At 36.6% G+C, this 13,577-nt stretch overlaps 1 protein-coding gene across 2 annotated transcripts in view; it reads left to right on the top strand.

Annotated features, from left to right (window-relative positions):
- The first annotated feature begins 226 nt into the window (after window positions 1-226).
- LOC140863825 (uncharacterized) overlaps window positions 227-13,577 on the top strand; it is a 52,692-nt gene continuing 39,341 nt past the window's right edge. For both annotated transcript variants that reach the window (XM_073267541.1, XM_073267540.1), the window contains exon 1: window positions 227-788. In XM_073267541.1, the coding sequence (XP_073123642.1) occupies window positions 447-788 (342 nt within the window). In that variant the 5' untranslated portion in view covers window positions 227-446. The remainder of the gene's footprint in view (window positions 789-13,577) is intronic.

Genomic DNA, 13,577 nt, shown 5'->3' on the forward strand with positions numbered 1-13,577 from the left:
ATCTGAGGAAACATGTCGTGTGGTTTGGCGATTGGGCAGCGTCGTGTATTCACTGAAGTGCCACGCCATACATTTCTGCATGACCAAGTTTTCTCAGCACCGCAAGCGGTGCGGCACGACACCCCAAAAAGGTCACACTGTGCCACTACATTACGCAAATCGTTACCTGCGAGGCGAACCGCTTAAGATTAGCTTTCGCATCAATTATTTCACAGTTTATTTGTGTCCTTATCTTCCATAAACTCTCTCTAACTTTTTCTCTCTCTCACTCAAGAAAACGCAGTCGCACCCACAAAAAAGTGTACCCCGGGATATTTATACCCATTTCTTGGTCGATGAATCTTTGGAAACTTTCTATTTTTATCCTGTTACTTGGGGTGGGTGTCTGACTTTAACCTCCTTCGAGTTAACCCTCTTTTTTTTTTTCGCCCCCTTGTTATTGTACCATGTCCGGCTCAAAGTTCGGTGAATCTGGTGAACATGGCAAAAAAAAGGCCAAGACTGGTGATTTGGAAGACGGCCGTTCGAGTTTTCGTTCTTGGCCCCCTCCCCCATGGTGTGGAATGGTGAACATCCCTAACGGAGGAATTGAAGATTCTGGTGGCAGTGCATGGAAGCAGCAGGAGAACGGCGGAGTGGAGGAGGAGTTGGACCCATTGACGGTGTTTGGTTCAGGAATCATGATGATTATACTCAACAAACTGGACGCACGCAGCGTGGCACAAGCTCGTTTGGTTTCTGGTGATTGGCGTACAGTTGCTTCCAGCGATAAAATTTGGGCGCCCAAGGTATTTCTATTCCTTCTGTTTTTACATGCTGCTGATTATTTGATATTTGCTTCTAGTTTATCGCTTCTTCTTTGGCTATTGAATTGCTCTGTTTTTTTCCTTCAAAAAAGGGGGAAAAAAGAAGAATTGCTCTGTTTCAACTTATTGACTTTCAGTTCCCCCCTTTCGTATGTTTTTTGAATCATGACTATACATTAGGCGGGGGTGGCTATTTGAATTCAAATATACTTCTCTCACTTCTGTTTTCTTGGCCTCTCTTCTGGTTAAATTGATGCCATCTTTGGAATTTAGGCTTCTTACTGTTTAGTCTTTAGGCCGTTAGATCTTTAATGGACTCTGTTCCATGGTATTTAAAAATGCATTTGGAACTTGGTACCGTTCCAATTCTTGCTTAGTAATGATGCATAGGGCGTTGGTTTCCCTACCTCCAGTAGTAGCATCCTTACACTGTGTAGTCGTGTGAAAGTGTTTTAGTCGAATAATTCTTTTACCAGGTGTCTTTTGGTTTGGACAGCCTTACAGCTGTTATTTATTTTGTTTAAAGAGTAGCCTTTTTGGTCTGAGGCTCCTTTTTGATATTTTTAGCTTTAGTTAAGAACATCATGAATCTGGCTTGTATTAACTGGAACACGTGCACAGTAACTTAGAAAGCGTTGTTGAATATGAGTTTTGGTCAGAAGCATTAAAGACTAATTCGTGGCTCTTCGTATCCTCTTTGTGTTCCGCCTCTGACCCCTTTCCAAATTTCCAGTTTGTTACCTTGTGATATCTACCTTTTCCTGTAGCTCGCTCTGTTGGCCTCTTGAAATTTGTGTTGAACCATGTTTAGATGTGAATAATCGAAGTTTTCCAGTTCTGTAGCAGTTGATAAAATATGCTACAGAGATGCTGGACAGAATTAATTTTAAGCGGGGTATAAGAATATGATGGCACTCAAGAAATGCTTTTTTCTTCTTGATGGACTTCCACTATATAAATTATCTTCAACAATGATATATAAACGTGTAGAAGACGGAAATTACAAATCACTGTTCAACAAACAAGCCCTTGGTTCCTTATTTCATTCGATCCTCTGCTTTCACGCTATTCTCTGTCTGAGATTTTCATGCTTGGTCCAAAAGGACTATCTACTTTTGTTTTTTTCACCGTTCGATTTGGATATCTGATTTTTAAGTTTTTTAATTTGTATTTGTTGTATCCATCCATTTAACAGGAAGAGAGTAATTATCGCTTGATTGCTTCGAGAGTAGTACAAGTGACTGATCCTGTTCATTTCTATGTGAAATGAATTATCAGTTTAAATTGACATTCCTACAGTTTTTCATCTTTTCTTGCTTTTCTTTTTGTTCTTTGCCACTTCGATATTGATATCGTCAATATTTAAGTGTTTCAATTTGGATTTGTTGTGTCCATCCAGTTGTCTGGAAGTTCCCATAAACGACTTGAAAGTTGTTTTGAGGAATTAAACATGGTCAAGTGCCAAGATAGCAGCATTAGGTTTGACTCTGTTTTCTCTCCTGTCTGTCTCCAAAATCTCCAAAGCTCCGTTGCCATGTAAAAAGTAGAAACATAGAGTGCATGTTATCGATTTGCTTCTACATGTATTTAATAAAGAAAATATTAGTTTGAATTTCCCAACATAGTAGAAGTCGTTCAATTAAATTGGAACAATATTTTCATGAATACAGATATGTTTTGTGCGATACTCTGTTATTGCTCTATAACATGAACAAGAGTGCGCTGTAAAATCTTAAACCCAAGAATGACAGGTGTGGAAACATTTTACCTTTGGAGTTTCATATTTGAATAGTGAAATTTGTAAATTCTGCACTGCAGCAAGGAGAAAGATTGTTTCAGTGTTTACTTGATTCCCCCATTTTGTTCTACATTTCTTATTGGCTGAAATTGCGAATTCCTATGTATGGACCTGTTACAGGATCTCTTTCATATGTTCAGAAATGGCATATTAAATGGTGATCCAATCCAAATTTATCTTCTGCTTTTCTGTATGGAGGATTATGATTCACCATTTTGGGGAACGATGTCTTGCCAACCATGAGGGATCGGACGCTGGAGATCTTTTTTCACTTTCTGTTACGTTTATTACAAAATATTAGGGCGAAATAAGGAAGAAAAAAGTGTGTTCCCTTTGAGATTATTTATTGAGCTGGTGCTCCTCAGTAAATCAACAGGAGGATATCTTTTGTGATGGGCTCTCAGAGAGTTTGAAGACTCTAATGTGCTGGTGTACACGAGCAAGAAAAAGATGTGAACAATGAATTCCCTAACTTTAATGACTTCTGGAAATTTGTTTTTCTGAGTAATTTTTGAAATGTTTTTGTATTGTTGATACCCAGTTAATATTCTAATTTAAGATTTTAACATGCATGTTGAGAACTCTGTTTATCTATACCTATATATTAAGCCTCAGCATAGGAGACCAACATTTTGGTCCGTTTGGTGCTGCTTAAATACAATAACAACTTTATCCTACACTTCTTTTTGGGCTTGGAAACACGTGGAATAAAGGGTGCTACGTGGGTCTATGCATATAGTGCATAAAGATGGCGGTACGACTTTTTTTTTTTTGTTGGCACAATCATCCCTTAAATACAATAACAATTTTATCCTACGCTTCTTTTTGGGCTTGGAAACACGTGGAATAAAGGGTGCTACGTGGGTCTCTGCGTATAGTGCATAAAGATGGTGGTATGACCATTTATTATTATTATTTTTTTGGGCACAATCACCCCTATTCATTTTGATACTAATCATTTGACCCTTAGCAATTTTAATTGAAGAATAACTGTGCTATAAAAAGCGGACTGCACGAGCATGCAACCGCGTGTGTTAGGGTATTAGTTCCTATTACGGTCCATGGCCGTCAATTCGACTTCGGACTCATGATATAAAATATCTAGTTACCTCAATCATTGTATTGTGGTGGTGGCTGAACACAAAATACAGTGTTGTGCTCTTATCTATTATGTTAGGGTAGAACTTTGTCGATCTTGGTTTATTGCTGATTCGAAAAGACTTGTCCAAAAGTTGGAGGATTGTGTGTCCTAGCGAGCAAATCATGCTGTTGTACAAGGTTAAATAGTTAGTGCGGATACTATTGCCTCCGTGTATCAAGAAAAAAACAAATCCTCCGGAGCTGAGACCCATCATTCAGATCGAGCCCTTGTGGAGAAAAAACAATTTGCGATGTGAGAGAGTTGCCACGATCAGTCACCTGTAGTTGCTGAAAGAAATTATTTTGAGTTGTCACTGTTATCTTCTGTTTATTTGTTTAAGTTGGGATAAACCTTCTGTAAGCTTTTGCAACAATGGACTTTGATGCATTGATGAAATCTATTCCATGAAATCCAGGGATTTTACTGAAATTTGATTGGTTAAGTACTTTATTCCTCAGGAGGAGAAATGCTAGTTGCTGTATTACTGGAAACATATGGACGCATTTTGGTCTCGAAAATGGTAAGAGTTTTAATGCATTCAGAGAGTTAGAATTAGTGTTAAAATGTTTCAAGTGCAATTGGATTTGTCTGGCAAGTAACATATGATAGACTAAGACTAGGGCTGGGCTTATATGTGAACCTATCAGAACCGTTGGATCATGATATTTGGAAGGGCTGTTTTGGTGGAAGGATGACACTGAAGCTGATGATGATGTGTGGGGTAGTTTTACATCTTCCCTGTATTTGGTTACTACTAGATGAGGGAATTTCATGGTGTATATGGGAGAAATAAGCATCAAGTCCATTCTAGAAACATGACTTGGAAATATGAAAGCTACAGGATACTCTATTGGCTTCTGTGGTGGTAAATAGTGCAAAGAAGTATATATTCAAAAGGCTTTTAAGTTGGTTTACAGAGTTGAGGTGAGGGACATCTATCAATTTCATCATTTTTGAAATTGGTCCATGATTTGAATCGTTAGCAACTATAACATCTCAAGTTATTCTTTTTTTGGTGTTTTCTCCGATTTGCCGGAAAGGGAGCACTTGACTCCCAAAAGCAGTCTTAACCATAGCCCTCAACTCTTTTTGCTAATTCGTTTTCATTGCTCATCGGGTTTGATTCGGACCACTTTTAAGTGAAAGTATGCAAGTTTTAATTTCATGATGACCAAAGACCTTACCTTGCTCTGCTTAGAACGTTGAGCCCTGAACCAAGTCCGTGAATTGTGTCATAACTCTGTTTTTAAACTGAGTGGAAGCTGTATCAGATTTTGAGGTTATTTAATTGTGTAGGACCTCAAATGTGGTGGATGTGGAGTGACCACAAAATATCCTGAAAATGTATGTTAATAATTTGCGCTAAAAATCTGTTTCATGGCAAGCTGTTGATATCGTTCCTTCTGGTGGATCACATCCTCCACAGTTTGGTGTATTACAAGGGCAAACAATCTGATGCAAGCATTGTTGGAACCAAGTACAATAGTCTTTTCGAGCCATGAAGTTGTCTAGTATGTTAAATTTCTTGGAGACCGTAATAATTGTATTTGATTGGGGAAAGATGTGATTCTTAGGTTGGTTTGGAAATGGTTCGCCCTCGCCCAAAGCAATATCACGCATGGATTTTAAGACATTAGGATTGTTGAACAAAAAATATCTGCAAAATAATATAGGAAATGATAAATACAGAAGGTATGATAATGAAAGCTCTACAGCTCGGCTAGCTAAGGATCTGTGGACCCTTGGAATTGCTTATTCATTATATAAGTACTGTGTCCAGTTTGTTAAGCCACTGCATGCAGATGTAAGGTGCAAAGTCTGAAGAAGTTTAAAGAATCCATGCTTTGGGACTTAATGCATGAATATTCATGCAACACACAATCGAATAGCTGTGTGAATCCTATTGCAGTTGTACCAGGATAGGAATGCAGTACCCTAGGCCACACTGACTGTTGTGGAAGTTGTAGCTGTGGGACTTGAAATGTTTTTTTAGCAGGGTATGTTTTATTGGAAGTCAAGGTCTAAAATTAAGTTGATAGAATTTACACATATATTTTTTCTTTTGTGGTTAGTACCCAAAATATGGGGGTATTGACGTTTACTGTTTATATCAAATTTGGCGTCTCAATGCAACTTAACCTAGATATTATCTTCTTGCTTTTATTCACAACTCAAGCTTGTTAAGAGTTGCAAGTTTTTTTTAACATTTCCTCCTGTTTTTGCAAAGAAACCAGTGGTAAATGGGGTTTTTCTTGTTTTTATCCCTCTCCATGGACTGATTGTTTCATGCATTCACCAACATTATTTCCACTTGTCTTGATTTTTATCAACTAACAGAGATTTTTGATAATGAGTTTGGCAATGTTTCCTTAGATTTGTGGACCGCTGGTCCACCTCTTGTATTGATTTTCCCTATTTTAATATTAATATATATGTTTCTTATATATATAAAAAAAATGTTTCCTTAGATTTGATGGGTGCCGCTAGTCTGGTACTTCCCCATATACAAAGTCACGTCAATTTCCTAATATCCATAGCATTCGTACTCTTGTGGGCCCCCAATACCGAATAGTGCTTAGATTACAGTAAGACTCAGAAAATCAGGTACACTTCCATAACATTCGTACTGTTGTGGGCCCCCCAATGCTGAATAGTGCTTAGATTACAATAAGACTTAGAAATTAGGTACACTTCCTTTTCTCATTTGTGAACGTTCGTTCGGTTCCCTTCTTTCAAAGGCCTTCTTAATTTATTACTTGGAAGCAAGGTATGGCAGTGTATTATGAAATATTCGCCCATACCATTTGATAACCATATAATATTTTGGAACATGATTAGTTTGATTTATGAGTTTTAACTCGACATACTAGTTATTATAATCTCAATGACCTATTCCGCATGGTTTCAATGAATTTTTGCTTATTTTATTCATCAAACCTGTAATCTTCCTCGGGTGTGACCTTTGGTTCCCACGTGAGTGTGAGTTTTGAGGCACAACATCCTTTGTTGGCAGACACAAAATTTTCTTAATCTATTTTCCAAATCCTAGAAGATATCATAAGCGAGAAGATTTGGCCATCCATCCCCATTACATAATAATATTGACACTGAAACCCCCTGGATCTGAAATCGAGAAGTCTATGAACTCCTGTGTCTTTGAAGTCTATGAACTCCTGTCTTCGAAATCGAAAACGGATCCGTAAATTTTATCTTATCCCAGCATTTGCCAATCGGTTTATTACATTTTCCTTGCATCAAATATTTGTGAAAATCCCAAACAGTATCCTCATCACATTTTCTTCACAAAACAAATTGAGATCAGTCTTAGCTTGGACTTTTATTTGACTGTTATCCGTGTTCAGAAAAATACTCTTTAATTTTCCAAGCGAGTGATCCTCGATATCACCAATTCTAATACAAACTCGGACCAAACTTGGTAAAATTTTTTACTATGCTCTCTTCTAGTTTGTATAAGTAAGCCTTAATTCGATTCTCATGTTCAGTAATTTGCTGAAATGATGATAATGGACGTTCAATATTTGTTAGATACTTAGATCCAAGGAAGGAGGTTGCAGCTTCTAAAAGTAAAGGAAAACTCACTATAGGAAAATCCACGTGAGAAACTTTTGGGTCATATATGTGCATCACGAGAAAATAAATTGGAAAGAAAGGTAATATTTATGGAGCAATTGCCAATTAGGGAGGTTTTTGACCCTAAGTGTAGATAAATTGTTCAAGGGAATTTGTGGTAAGTTTGAAGTAATATTTTGAGTGTAGGGAACTTTTGGGAATAGACAAATTAAGGAAGGTCTTACTTGGGGAAATTTGTCTAGGGGTGAATATTTGGGAAGAAAAAATATTTAGGTGAGGGCAATTTCGGAAGAGTATATTGCAAAAAATTGAAAAGCCAGTTTGGGAAGGAAAATATTCATATATGGATATGTTTGAAAATAATGTATTTATTCAAGGACATTTTCAAAAACTAATAAAAGATTTGTAGAAGTGCATGTGGGAAATATTTTTGTTGTGGCATTTTGGGCTTGTACAAAAATAATGAGAGCGTGGAAATGAATTTGGTGTTCTAATGTTTGATGAGATGGTATACAGGTTTGATAGATAGAAGTCAAATATTTTCTATTTGTTAAGCTCAAACATTTTAATATTGCAAAGAGAAAATAAAATTAAGAATATAATGGACAATCGAATTTTCAGCCACCTGGGCCGTCCCCGAAATTTTCGTAGAGTTGTATTTCTCCTTTACCCACTGACATTGACATCAGCTCTGTTAGGAATGTGTGAGTATGTTCGTTCTAGGAAGACATAAATAAGATATGTGAGATAAATCAAAGTAACGAAATAAATTATAGCATACTATTATTATCTGTTAGGACTATTTCCATGATATTAAAAAAAGAAAATATTACTTGTAGAAAAAAAAATACAACCACTGCTAGGAGTCCCTCATGTCGAGCACATTGTCGTACATGTGATAATAATGAATGAATATGTCCACCAACATATTAATCTAAGTTAATGCACAAAATAGCTTTTTTCAAGGTACTATTTGGATTCATGAACTTCATCATGTAGCTTCCACTTATGTGAGTAGTAAAAAGTATCTTAACGTGCATGAAGTGAACATGATAAAACTTTGTAGCTAATATCAAAAGGAAATTAGATTGAGTTAATTATATAGTTTCATGGTTACATTGCTTGAAAGAATGAAAATTGTGGTTTGATCCATCTTCTACTTATAAGGGCCTAATAACATTCAAGAATTTATTTTTCTCGAATTTATGCTACAGTAACTATCTATTTACATGTGTGATACATTTAAACAGTGTTCTTAATTAGATCATATGATTTCGATGTAAAAGACTTGTATGCATCCATTTTTATAAATCAAAGAAATGATGTTCATTTCCAAAAATTTATGTTGAAAACAATTGAAACCTTGTTTTTCAAATTTAAATTTAGTTGGTTTGGGTTAATCGTGATTGTGTGAGAGAAGGATTGAGACAAGTTATCTATTGAAAAACTTCATAGTAGGTTGCGTCAAGCCGTTGATGCTGGTTTGGTTGGCCGTGTAAGCCATAAAAAAGGTCATATGGAGATGTTAGATCTTAATGAGCGAGATTAGTCTCTTCTATGAAAGTGTTATTAGTACTAAAAGAAGGATAAAGACTAATTGTTGTGTGATTTGAGACCACCATTGGTAAGATACATTCCTATCTCCACTGCGAGGCTAACAACTTGACATTGGGTAACCAAATAGGTGGAGCTCCTCATGTCCATCCCGTCGTTAAGTTTACGGATCTATGTTGCTTTAACATAAAAATCAAATGTTGTGCCCGAAACCACAAGCTAGAACTCTCGGTGCAGTTGTATAGCGTTGGTATTCCTAAGAACGGGTATTAATGCCAGGTCATGGATATTCCAAAAAGTACTATTTTTTTAAAAAAAATTTGTTTGGGCGAGGCAAGTAGTGAGATTGATCATCTCCTTAGAATAAGTCGTGGTAGGTTGTGTTAAGCTATTGATGCTGGTAATGTTCTAGTTGGCCGCATGAGCCATAAAAGAGGTGTCAAGAGAATTGAAATAATAATTGGTAAGGTTGCTTTCTAATGTGGAGACAACATCAACAATAGGAAAGGGAAGATTGATATCTACTGTGTTATATGCGACAACATCAATAGCAAAACACGTGAATCTTCAGACTCATCGGACTAGTAGCTCGACACATTGGCTCCAAATAGGTGTAGTCCCACGTCTACTTGCCGCTTAGTATTTGCTCTATCGTTTAGTCTTTGCATTAGGATTCTTTAGTATTTTAATTTATTTAGACCATTTTTTTTAAAATTGTATTAGGACTTTTAATATTACGGGTTATGGTTAAGATTAGTACTCTTGTCATTCAAAAATTATTTTAGCTTTAATAATATTTCAAACTCGTATTATTTTAAGTTCTTGTTTTGAAGTTTTTTATTGTTTCAATTGAAAAACCCTTTTTCTGCGGCCCCAAATTTGCATATAAGAGTGCATTTCACCTAGACTTGATGGCCGAGTATGGTTCTAGTGGAAAATAGTTCTTTGACAATGAGGGATGGATTGATAATTTGATATAAAGTTGAACGACGACTCGGTACCATGGAAGAATAATTTCGGAATTTTATGCAGATGATAACTGCCTTGATAACGGAAGGCATTAGCAAAAGGATAAATAAGCCACTAGATGAAGATACTAAATGTCTGGGGAATAGCGACTCCGAGATACACGACGATATTTTGATTGGAAACCTTGAAACTTTAGGCACGTAGATCGAAATTTGCGAAACCATGATGGTGATACTTGCACATAGATCTAATGTTCTCGTTGGTGGAGATAGATTTACGTAGTGTGCCAAACTATTCTACCAAAATGATGCATTTTGAAGTCATCTACACCAATGCAGCGAATTGTACTATGAATTTGATCAATGTTCCTTCTATCGATATCCGTGTTAATTATGGTGTTTAGAAATTTTCCAAGTATAAGAGAATATCAAAGAGGGTATTATTCGACATGAGTTGGCTACAAAAAAATTTTGAGTTTGAAAAATTTATATAGGTAGATTGGTTATTGTGTGTGCGTGTGTGCATAATGTAGATCTCCAATTGGCATTTACAATAAGCTCATGGACTAGAAAATTGGTCATTCCGGAGTTCTAAAAAATTATTGGTGGTGATGACCGATAAAAGTGTTCTTGCAAGTTATATGAATATTTTCAATAGGTTTGAGGACTAGTTTTTTCACCAAGAGGAGATTAATGCAACATTAGTTCAACTATTATTATTATTATTATTATTATTTTATAGATTTTATTAGTTTATTTTATCTGTATATAAGAACTTTTTTAAGTATTTCTCTTGGATTAGGACTTGTACTTATCATGTATAATAATAATAGTTAAGACTTTTAATGTAGTATAGATATAGATTGGGATTAAGATTAAGATTAGTACTCTTAAGTCTATTGCTGACATTCGAACTCTTATTCAACTTCAATCAATAATATCTTTCATTTATATTGTTGTAAGTTCTAGTTTTGATTTTTTTATTGAAAATAAATTCTATTAGAAGATAAAAAGTATATATACAAGATGCACTGTGCTTACTTGGGAGAATCATTCCACAATGTGTTCCATCATAACCTCAAGACAATACATAACAATTCATCATACAAGAAAATTGAAGTACATCATAACGTGATGGGACACAACGTAAAACATAGATTTTAATGCTCCCACAAATGTTTTCTATTTTTGGATTCTCCATCTCAAATATAGCCTCGTTTCGTGCATTCCATATGTGATACACTAAAGCCACAATGGTCACACTTCTCATCTTCGATATCGTGGTTTGTTGATGTCTGCATGGGCCTCAAAAAGCCCTAAGAGCAGTTCTTTGAGATCCCATGATCTTCATGCTTAACCATTCTCGAATATCCCCCAAATCCTCTTCGCTACACCACACTCAAAGAACAAGTGTTCAAAATCTTCATCGTTCATTGGCAAAGCACACAACTCTCGTCTTCAACAGCTTTGTCTATCTTTAGTTAGGAATTTCTTATGCGCAAATAACCACAAAGCAAACCCGTGTTTAGGTAGGATGCACGATTATGGCCATCTATCGATACTTTGAACAAAGAACATGTAGGCTTTATGTATTCCTCCTTAATTTCCAAACCAATCTTCCGATCATCTTTTCGCTTCTTCCACATTACCTACCTACACATTATGTTGTCCCGTATCATAATTAGTGGTGAATCTTCTTTATGCCATCGACACCCCCATATATCACCAAATCTCAAGTATACGTAACCCGAATCCATAAATTATCCTTTTTCATATGGATCTTTCTAAATGTTTTTCGACAACAGTGCTTTGTTCGACATCAATAGATTTTTTAACCATGTACCACCGTCATCTGTCGATCGACAAAACCATCTTCCAAGATATTAGAGGGTGTTTTGTTGGCAAACAAGTTTCCTACATAGTGTCGTGCTTAGGGGGTGTTTTGTTGGCAAACAAGTTTCCTACATAGTGGGTAGCCCTCATTCACTATGCTTTATTCCACATCTTTATTGTTTGTTTGAAACACCTATCTTTCGCTTCCGCAACACCAAAAGTAATTGTGAAATACCCTAAGCACGACCCGTTTTGGTCAACACTGTTGGAGATCACAATCAAATCGGCTATATAATTAGATTGATTATGTGAATCTTAAATTGCTATAGATTATGGAATGTGTAGATATGAATCCATAGTTTATATTTTTTCCTTTTTTAGTCTTTCTCCCTGTAATTATTTAAACCAGTGTACATACGTTGAAGAAATAAGAGATTTCATTTTTCTGACATGGTATCAGAGCTGGGTTTTTAACCTTGCGATTTGTGTTTCTTTCTCATCCACTTTACAGCCTATTAGTCCTTCTAATCAAAGCCCCATTCAATCATTATGTCGGCAGTTGAAGAACCAAAATTTACGACTCAAACTGAAGAAGTTAACCCCAATAAATCAATTGGAGAGTTGCAGAATCTTCGGGTAGGCTACAGACTGGATGGAAAAATTTTTTTGAAGTGGTCGCAATTCGTGCAGACCTACTTGAAAGGCAAAGGCAAACTTAGTCACCTTCTGGGCAAGGGACCAAAACCTGGTGAAAAAGGCTTTGACTCATGGGACGAAGCTGATTCTATGGTTATGTCGTGGCTGTGGGACTCAATGGATCCCAAGATCAGTGACACCGTTATGTTCTTAACCACCGCCAAAGCAATATGGGAGTCAATCCGTCGAACCTACTCAAAGGCTCGAGACACAGCCCACGTCTTTGAAATAAAAATGAAAGTGGGATCGTTGAAACAGGGGAACAAACCTGTTACTGAGTATGCAAATATGTTGCTGAATTTATGGCAGGAACTCGACCATTATAGAGTCATTGAAATGAAGAACCCTGAAGATGCAACCACACTCCGAAGATTCATCGAAAAAGATCGAGTATATGACTTCTTGGCTGGGTTAAACTCTGAATTTGATCAAGTTAGAATTCAAATTCTCGGGAAAGATGAAGTTCCATCTCTGGAAGAGACAATATCTATGATACAAGCTGAAGAAAGTAGAAGGGGTGTGATGCTTGAATCACAAAATTTGGAAGGATCTGCTATGGTGGTAGCAAAATCAGAACATTCTCATCCAATCCAAGAAAATGCGAAGGAAGTGCAGTTCCCAAAAACATTCGGACGTGACAACAAAAAGAATCTTTGGTGTACTTATTGTAAAAAGTCTTCACACACAAAGGAAACTTGTTGGAAACTTCATGGCAGACCACGTGAAGGAACTCAACGAGGAGGATCACAACCACAGCAGCCACGCAATTCTGGACAGGCCAACCTCAGCATCGGCCAACAAGGTCAAGAATCAAATCTGATGCAGACTGACCTTAAAGAGGAAATTGAAAAGCTCAAGGGAATGATTTTGTCCCTTGAAAAGTCTAGTGGAGTAAAATCTGGAGGATGTTCCTTGGCGCTTTCAGGTAAGTACCCAATTTCTCTAGGAATAAATGTCTCAGATAAAGATATTAGAGATTCATGGGTGATAGACTCCGGAGCCACTGACCACATGGCACACTCATCTCTTATATTCACTACTTACACACCTTGTCCCAGTAACCGAAAAATAACCATGGCTGATGGCTCTCTTACCACTGTAGCAGGAATTGGTGATGTATGCATTAGTGAATTGATTACACTAAGAAATGTTCTCCATGTGCCCAAACTATCAACGAACTTGATATCCAT

The sequence above is a fragment of the Henckelia pumila genome, chromosome 4 (assembly GCF_033568475.1).
Source record: "Henckelia pumila isolate YLH828 chromosome 4, ASM3356847v2, whole genome shotgun sequence".
NCBI classification, from domain to species: domain Eukaryota; kingdom Viridiplantae; phylum Streptophyta; class Magnoliopsida; order Lamiales; family Gesneriaceae; genus Henckelia; species Henckelia pumila.